This window comes from Patiria miniata, unplaced genomic scaffold (assembly GCF_015706575.1).
Source record: "Patiria miniata isolate m_02_andy unplaced genomic scaffold, ASM1570657v1 HiC_scaffold_3, whole genome shotgun sequence".
Lineage (NCBI taxonomy): Eukaryota > Metazoa > Echinodermata > Asteroidea > Valvatida > Asterinidae > Patiria > Patiria miniata.
The window spans coordinates 42,778,568-42,788,248 of NW_024037069.1; the positions used below are offsets into that span (position 1 = coordinate 42,778,568).

General features: G+C 37.9%; 1 protein-coding gene across 1 annotated transcript; it reads right to left on the reverse strand.

The window, feature by feature from the left end:
* Window positions 1-7,265: 7,265 nt before the first annotated feature.
* LOC119736838 (perlucin-like protein) lies at window positions 7,266-7,793 on the reverse strand. Its single transcript, XM_038210847.1, has one exon. The coding sequence runs from the start codon at window positions 7,791-7,793 to the stop codon at window positions 7,266-7,268; it is 528 nt and encodes a 175-aa protein (XP_038066775.1).
* Between the last annotated feature and the right edge of the window lie 1,888 nt (window positions 7,794-9,681).

Below are 9,681 nucleotides of genomic sequence, written 5' to 3' on the forward strand. Positions count from 1 at the left end.
ATGTTGAAGATACCACTATCGTTGATGTTGAGGGGCTTGCAGGATGCATAAGCCGTCTGTCCACTCAAGTTGAGAGGTTCAAACTCCACATGATTAACCGTTCAACATCAGATGTCACTGGCCTACTAAATGCACTGGCTGAGGGATGCAGTTTAAGCGGTCTTGAAGTAAATGGAACCAACATGCATGGTCATGTGAGGGATTTGGCTTCACTTGTTACTCCATCCTTGGAAAAGTTGAAATTAGAGGGCTGTGACCTGGATGATGATGACATGACAGACTTGACTCGCATACTTTCTGCTGCGCAGTATTTGGTATCGCTGTCTGTTCAATACAACAAATTCAGTATAGGAGCAGTGGAGACTCTTACTATCTATCTCCAAAGTTTCCAATACCTGCACGCTTTGGAGTTTTTGAGCAAATATCTCGATGGCGATCTTGTAAAACGGGTTGTTAAAGAAAATCTTCCAAATGCCACGAAACAACTGCTGTGGTAAAAAAGTATTGATCACTTCGACACTATGAAACAAAGGTGTTTACAACAGCTGGCTCGAAAATATCACTTTATGTTGATTAAATGTGAGCATCCAAGCGTAAACAAATCAATATGATCACCGAATCAAATCATACGTTCGAACCTAAATAGTGATATTATTTCGTCAGAAAAAACAGCTTTACTGTAAGGAAAAAAAGCAAAGATCGAACTAGTCTACACATTATAATTAGATTAATATCAGTTATAGGCGATCGTAAAAATGAGAAAGGGGCACACAGCATCGTATGCTTGGAAGTTGGAAAGTTATCTAAACGTAAGGAGGAAATTCTGACTTCGTATTCAGTATATACTGCTTACATTGACAAAGTGTTGAGTTATTTCTTTTGCTTAATTTCCCGGAAAATTGTTCACCTGTAACTGTCGAAGCCAATGCTGATCATGTACCAAATGTACAGTATCATGTTATCATAAACGTACAATTCACGACCCGTTTTTAGTGATAATTTTTCTTTGGTTCCTACATTTATGCCATGTGTCAGCATTATCAATGTCAACAATTTCATCAGCAGAAATAATACTCCATTCTATTTACACGAGGTTTAATATTGTCTCACACTCATAATTTGCTGTCTTTACACATGTCTTGTCACTGATGATCTGTCATATCTAGATGTCATCTTAAAGACACGTTAACCTTGGTCTGTGTAAGTTGTATGTTCTCTGTGTATAGTGAACAATGTAGGCCACAAGCACCACTGAATATGCTATATGTGTGAAGCATTCGTCTTCGGATCACTTGAAAATCAATTTCGCCAGGAAAACTAAAAATGTTGCCATGCAAGTGTTGAGTTATTTCTTTTGTTTAATTTCCCGGTAAATTGTTCATCTGTAACTGTCGAAGCCAATGCTGATCGTGTACCAAATAATCATGTGATGTAAACACGTGAGGCATAAAAGCACAAGTCATGACACATTTTCGGTGTTATTTTTTCATTGGTTCTAACATTTATGCCATGTGTCAACAATTTCATCAGTATAAATAATAATATATTTACACAAGTGTTTAATATTGTCCTACACTTATAATTTGCTGTCTTTACACATGTCTTGTCACTGATGATCTGTCATATCTAGATGACAAGTTAAACCATGTCATCTTAAAGACACGTTAACCTTGGTCTGTGTAAGTTGTATGTTCTCTGTGTATAGCGAACAACGTAGACCACAAGCACCACTGAATATGATATGAACCTTTGAAAGAAAGAAGTACAAATCACAAACAGCAACTTGTAAATAAATTGCATCTATGACTAATTAATTGTGTAGCTATGAAATGCTTAAATTTGATTGGCTAACTTATTTTTAAAAGGGAATACTCAACATTTGCTTTTATTTTCAGAAATTTGTGGATGGGGGGGTTTCAATATTTTTTAGCAAATACTGTTAGGCCAAAAAAAAAAAATATTCGGTCTCTGGTCAGACCAAAGTTCCGGAATTGACGCGGCCACGCGGCTTTTTTTTTTTTTTCTTCAAGCTTGGATTGTACAGACAAGGTGGGTACTTTTTTGCTTTTTTGGTGTCCTCGTGTACATTGGTGTCCTCCATAATTTGCCTTGGTGCTTTCGATCATTTGCCTTGGTGCAATTTCCCATTCCTTGGTGCTCTTTGGTAAAAAAAAATTGAGGAGGTGTGGAAATAGAGGGCGCTGTTGGAGCTACCGCGGAACATTTTGGGAAAAAAAAGATCGACGCGCATGATTAAAATCGACGCGCGCGCTGACCAGAGACCGACTTATTTTTTTTTTTTGGCCTTACAATGATTTTTTTGAAGTCAGTGTGTTCGTATAATGCTGGGGAAAAAAACAAGGACAACAATCATGCTCCTGTAGTCTGATTCCCTGACCCCACTTCAGATGAAACGGAGCAATTTGTGGACGTCGGGGAATTGTTAGGTCAGTGAACCAGTCTGGCTGGCTTGTACGCGTTCATAGGTGTGTAATCGATTACAAACAAAATGCGGACTCACTAAATATGGTAAACTGGGGGCAGTATTTGTAAAAAGTCAGTTTTTTTCCAACGCTGGTCGGCCGACCAGCGTTGGAAATTGATACAAAAATACCACTTTCTGGAAAATAAAAGCACACAAGGTAGTTTTTTTGTATGTTTGCCAATGTTGTATATCCCCTTTAAGCTTTCAAAATATATTTCCACAACCACGGAGAGAACACAGATAATAAGAGCTTGTTTTAATGTGAATTCATATTTCAATTTCATTGAGGTGTTTAAGTTTTTTCACTGAAATGATTAATGTAAGTGATGAAATTCCAACAAGAGCGATTCTACATGTTGGTCAGTAGGGGGCTCGTTTTTATTAACTGATTTCAACAGAATTATCACAGAAATGCAGACTGAAATCTTATTTTTTATACCGATTTACAATTGTGATCTTGAAAACACCTGTTTGTTTTGAAAGCAGAATCAGTTTCCTAACTGTATAGCTGTGTATATGAGATTAGCTTGGAAATAATGTATTAATTTTGTGCATCTTGAACAGAACAGTTGATGTTAAAAGCATTGTAGTAACAAAATCGTCAAACAACTGGTGCAAGAGAACACTACGTTTTGTATCACAGTTCTCTGTAAGGTGTTGGCCTTATATTGTAACGGTTGAGTAGTCAGTCACTGTGTACCCCAAATTTAAACAAAGCTACTATTAGAATGTGTTTGTTGAAATCACTATAATGTTGTTTTCTACTTCATAATGAAGATCACCATTTTGCCTTGAACCAGTTTTTATTATACTGACACATTTGTAATTGCTGGCAATAATAACGCTAATCATCAATCTCAACATTGTTTCTTTTTTTATATGAACTTCCACATGGTCTCTACTGAATAAGGCACAACAAGATTTAAACATTGAGAATTTAACCTGGGATATTTCCCCCACAATGTTTACATATCAAGATACTGTAAACAAAACTGTGTTAAGACTTTAAACAAATTTTGTAACCACTTTTTTCATGCGTTTTTATTTCGGATGTTAGTTTCTGATGAAAGCTGGTTAGTACCATCAAGTAAACATTGTAAAAGTAAATATGTACTTATCGGGTTGAAGTCCAATGACCGGCTAAATACAGGTATTTTTTTATCAAGTGTTTCAGAGGAGCACACCTTAAAATAATAAGTGTGCTTGTTTTTATTGTTGATAATACTAACAGGCTTTCATACTTTGCAAAAAATCTAAACATGTCTTTGACCAAAATTTTGAGGAAGTCGGCACAAAAAGTGTTCAAACTTTATGTAGCATTTGTAGAGTGGAGAATGGGGAAACGTGGAACAAACAAGAGTCAAAATTAGAAAATGATTAATAATTTGAAATCAATGGGCAATGATGATTGCTTACATGGGGATTGATAAGGACGATGTTCAAAGCTAGAAGATGGGTAATGAACATTATGTAATGATATCACACCAATATATTGACTGAGGTCTCTTTTATTGAAGGATTGTAAAGTTTTGTGTCAAAGATATTGAATGAGATTCAATGAAATGTGGTTGTAGATTAATACAAAAGACCAACACAGATTGTTATTTTTGATGATATAGATTTGGAAATATTTAGATTTTAGACAGCTTTCTTGTTTAATTTGTTGAAACACCAAGTGTCTTTTTGCAACGCTGATCACATCTCAAGGGATGCTTGCGCAGTGCACAAAAGAACGTGAAAGTATCACGTGACTGCACATCCACTTTGTAAACATATATATTTTGGTCTATACATGTAGTTACTGATTCAAGATGGTTCATGTGAACCAGCTTGTGTATTGGAAGCAGACAATTTATCTGAAGATTATTCATCTTTGATGTCATCAACCCGTTCATGAATTTCTGTTACAGTTCATAAACCGAGATGTCAGAAATCATCCAATTTTGGTGCAAATTTCCTTTTTAGAGTAAATAATCCACACGAATTCTACTAGTACTGAAACTACATGTATTAGACATGCAAATGTGCCGAACAAATATAATGAATGGTTTATATTTCCGCTACAACTCTAGCTTTTGATGATGTGTATATTTTTGACATACTTATATTTTTCTAAAAACACGTTTTTCTAATAAATTGCCAAAATATTCCAAACAGAAATAAAACTACTGAAATTTGTGAAAAAAAGTTTCATTTTATTGTGTTTTGTTGTAGCATTTTGGGCTTATTCGATACATTGAAAAATTGGCGCTTGTTGGTAGTTCCAGTCCAAAAAGCACTAATATACTATTTCAAATTTGTTTTTGAATGTTTAAAAAAAGATACCTTATAGGACAAAACACAATGAAAAAAAGACTACATTATCCCTGTCATGGTGACCATAGATGAAAAAATTAATGTAGATCACTAATTCCATGTCAACAAGCCAAAGTAAACAAGAACCCATGATTAATTTAAAAGGGGCGAAGTTGAAGGGCCGTGACTCCACTAAATCCCAAATATTGAATCAGTTATAACGGCTAGCAGCTAAGCTCTAAATTGAAACAACAACGATGACTGGGGACAAATTACAGGCTTCCTTCCATCACACGCCCTTCCAGCCCTCATTCTAATTGGTATGGAGACGCCTGTGCTGGAAATAGTAAAGAAAATGTTCTTTATTATGTTGGAACAAAATCTAGTAGCGAGAATCCCAACTAGGGGTCGTGGTCAATAATCTTCCTTTAGTGGTGCAATAATAGAGATATCAAGATTCATTTACAGTCCAGTGTTTATGAAATAGTTCTTTTTTTGTATCGTTCCAATTGTTGAAAGAACATTTTCACAAACACCTGTCCTATCCGCTCCGTTCACAAGTACCCCCTCACCGGCAAAGGAAGTACAGCTGGGGGTGCGCGGCCACTGCGTGTACATAGAACAAATCCCCTGGTGTACGCGCGTCACACACAAGGAACTGTGCGCGTCAACCAGCGAAATGTACCGCCCATGGGACGTCGTTGCTAGGTAAAAGGGCGCCCTCTTTTGGTAGCGCACGGAGCTCAAACGATTGGGTCTGTGTGAAAACTCGTTTGTTGTTTCGTCTCCGGATGTCACGAATGTACAGGGTGCACCCACCCCTCAAAAATGTCGAATGTTAAAGTGCCCGCTTATTCACAACTTTTTTTCAAAAATAGATCTTGAGTCTCGATATATATTTGACAAGTTTAGTTTAGCAGCTTTTCATCAAGGAAAAATATTCTGATCAAAAGAACATTATTTATATGTACCTTTATATTAAATTGCTAGTTTTTCATAATTGTGACTAATTTGGAACGTAATAGATTTGGGGTGAGGAAGGTTAAGTCACCGCGGACAAAACCAAAATGGGGCACCTTTTTGATTGACCATCGATAAATATTTGTTTTTGAAAGGGTAATTAATTAATATTGGATGGCTTTGAGGGGGACACAAGAATATATGTTTCATGTGCTGTATAACAATATTTTTATAGCGACATTTTTAAAGCAATATTTTCAAGAGGTCTACATTTGATAAATAACTTTTCTTTTGAATAATCAAAACTGTTCATCAGTCCTTCCTGATGTCAAATATCCCTTCACAGTGGTGGTAAGGGGGTGTGCACCATTTATTTTCAAGAGTGCCTTTTTTAAACGTCGCGCAACTGTCGACAATTGTTCCGCCATGAAAAGCGCCACCTATGGTCCGATAGTGCTCATGATCGCCCACTTTGAACAGCGCCCCCATACGAAGATGATGTCCTTGTCCCAACGCCACCGGTCCCCATCCCCTTTATTTCCATAATCCCTTTTCAATTTTATGGAGGCCGGTGACTGAAAAAAACCTGTCTACGTTTCAGTAGGGATGAGGCGAGTGCCCGTTTCAAGTCTAACCCCCTCCCCTCCCCGCCCCGCCAAATCGAAATGACCTTGCTATGCCACTTGTTCATCTAATGAAATAATAAATCAAAAAGAAATTGAACATTTGATTTTTTAACAATTCTTTGTTAAATCTTGCTTTATTTCATGCGAATTTACAAGCAAACGCGGCTATTCAATGCAATTCATTCACAGTTACATCCAAGCAATGGTTGTTATGCATTAACAAAATCATGAACATTGAAATGTGAACATGTTTCTAAACTTGCGATTACGCAGTTTTCGACATTTCGTAAATTAAATGGTATCGATAATTGGTATTTAATCACATTCAGTATTTGTTTAATGCATTTCTATATTTACATATTAAATGAGAGTCAATCGTATTGTTGCTTTTTTAACAGTAATCCAATTCCTTTGTCATCACTGTTTATATCCTTAATTGGTTGTCATTTTCCTATGAGTGGATACAGCAAAATAATGTATCTATACATTTCCTAATCAAGTTAACGGTTTGTGTTAATTGTTCAAGTTTGTAGACTTCATTTTGAGAGTATTCCAGCATTAATTTCCTGCCGTTGTACTCTGTAGAAAAGAGACTGAATTAACGAGTGTTTTGAAGCTGTCTTTGCATAACTTTTTGAACGAGTGAAAATGTTTGCCAAGTTCAAGTTTGGAGAATACATGTATGAGGCCGTCTCACTCTTCATGACTAGCCGATGCATGCTTCAGAGTACAGAAAGGCCAGGTGTACTGATACGTGTCTTGAATGCTTTTATTTGTTGTTCCGATGATATATCTCGTTTCCTTTTTCAGTTTCTTGATGTTGAAGGATTGTCATCCGGGCTCATTCAGAGGGGGCAGGTTGAGTTGAGAACTCGGCCGTGGGTGTCGGTAGAGAGGCATTAGTGACGGAGCTGGATTAGGCTGTGAGTGCAGGCAGCGCGACGAACACAAAACGCCAACGCAGACAGATCGCAGGAAACATCATCCATTCTGTCGTTATATGTTACAGTAATTCTTACACAATCTTGATTGCCTTTGTCATTATCAGATTGCCCAGCATACCAAGCCAAGAAGGGTTCGCTTCCTTCCTGACCATCACACTCCCAATTTCCTTCAACTTCTTTGTCATTGCAGGCAATCCAGGCCCTGTAGGTACTATGTTCCTTTCGCGCCAGTTCCACCATGACATTCATTTCCTCGAGCGAGCGAGGAGCGGCCATCTTGCCTCCCATGTCTTGGCAAGCTGACTTGGCGTCGTCCCAAGTATGCGGTGAAGGAGTGAGACGATAACACTCGTTTCCCCACAATTGCCACTCTGGCGGGCAAGAGCATTGGACAGTGAGCCGAGAGTGGCAGGAACCTGACCTAAATTGAGCATTGATCGCTGAAGTGATTGCCACAATGCTGAAAACTTTCAGCAAGTACATGGTGATTCGTTGGATCATCGGTATCAGAGTTTAAAGACCCTCCGAGTGTCTCAGCATTGAAGTCAAATGAAATGAAAACTGGCTGCTGCGGCAGATTATACATGAGTTTGTTTTTCTAACGTAAAATATACGCACAAAGTATCTTGTTGCTATGGTCACATTATAAAACAAACAAACAAAACAAAACAAAAAAAGCGTATTCAAAATAATTACATGCACTACAAATGGACATTAAATATAAGCACAAGTATCGATGAAAACAAAGGCTTTCAATAAGACATCTGCCTTTTCATCTTTAGCTTTTGTTACTTTGGCTTCTAACATTGCTCTATATTCCTTCTGACCTATTAACTACTTAAAATTCTCACAAATAAATTATTTGTTCATCTATATTTCAATCACGCATCCATATCTTCTTGGAAATAACGATATATATTTCTTTTGATTTTTCTGTGATCGTTTTCGAAACCTATGGTGTGAGTGGTGTATTTTAGTTGGAGCCAAAACACAACCAAGTTTTACTCCATGAAAGATCCTGAAGGGATCAGACATCCATCCTCTATGTTAGACTCTTCCCAACCACACCTTAATGGAACTCTCAGACGATGTTTACAAAGTTTCTTGGGTAGCCAAAGCGCCCCAACAAGTGTTATGTCGTGTTTGTAACTTACTTTCAACCTTTTGTTGAAAGTACTAGTTGTTCTCTTTTGAGGGCTCTATTCAATCCCAAAAGGCAGGCTCCCTTACTTAGCTTGATCCCCGTCTCCATTTCATTCGGACTTCAAATATGGAGCCATGTAGCCAGCGGTAAATCTTCCACACATCAGGAATTCCGGAAGCATCCCTCCTGTTGTAAGCAAATGATATGCATGACGTGTACAGGTCTGAATCTTACCTCTTGAATTGAAAATCAGCTAGAACGGTAATGTTTGCCTGCAACCAGTCTATTGCAAAATGCCATATCTCGGAGGTGAGCTTCGATTTTTTCTGAATTACAAGCTAGTCTCTGTTTGAACTATATGATGTTATCCTTTGGAATATTGTTTTTTTTTACACAAACAACAATAAAAAAAAAAGGCATCCCATGATCACCTTTTTGTATTATTATACAGCTGAAACAAACGGGAATCTCTCTTTGTTTTCCTTCTAAGTTTCTCCTGGAGAGTTCATCACCATTTTCAGATACCCTGGCACTATTCCGGGGTACCATTTTATCCTACCGATTCAGCTTAATCAACAAATGGGAAGAAAAAAGCCAACGAACCTGAAGTACATCAAGCCCCAGGTGCATGCTGATGTTCAGAAAGCGATTGATGTTATATTTTACTCTCCGATACAAAGCACTGCAATTATCCAAGTTGGGGTTGGAAGTCGGTCGGAATTGTTCTCGGTTGATGTAGATTACAGCCACCGCATATTCGTGGGTTAAAACAACCGATGTGGCGTTCACATGCTATTTGTTGTGCATTGCTAAAGCTGAATGGTGTTCCGTGTTGAATATTGAGTTCCCTGCGCCTTCACTACAAGAAAATACACTATTGTCACTAAGGTAACCGACTGCATGAACTTGTGAACCAGTCGGACAAATCGCTCTTATTGCTTCGCCGCGGCTGGGAGTCGTCATTCGAGCCACTGATTCACCCTGTATCAAGCCTCGTCCTGGTTTCAGAGAAACAGGCACTTTGAAAAATCCTTAGCAACCTCTTCACTTCTCCGTTCATCATGGAGTTCCCCGTAGAGACATGTTATTTTCGAAAGACGCTACTAATGCGACCATGACAGCAAGGCCATTGTCTCCTGTCTAATGATAGCAACATTGTGCGTCATCGAAAACACGTTTATTCTATAGCTACAGCCTGTATCATTCCATTGCAGTTCAATGTTATGA

What these genes read in the sequence shown, in the direction of transcription:
- LOC119736838 (XM_038210847.1), bottom strand. Translation starts at nt 7,793, where the DNA reads ATGTACTTGCTGAAAGTTTTCAGCATTGTGGCAATCACTTCAGCGATC.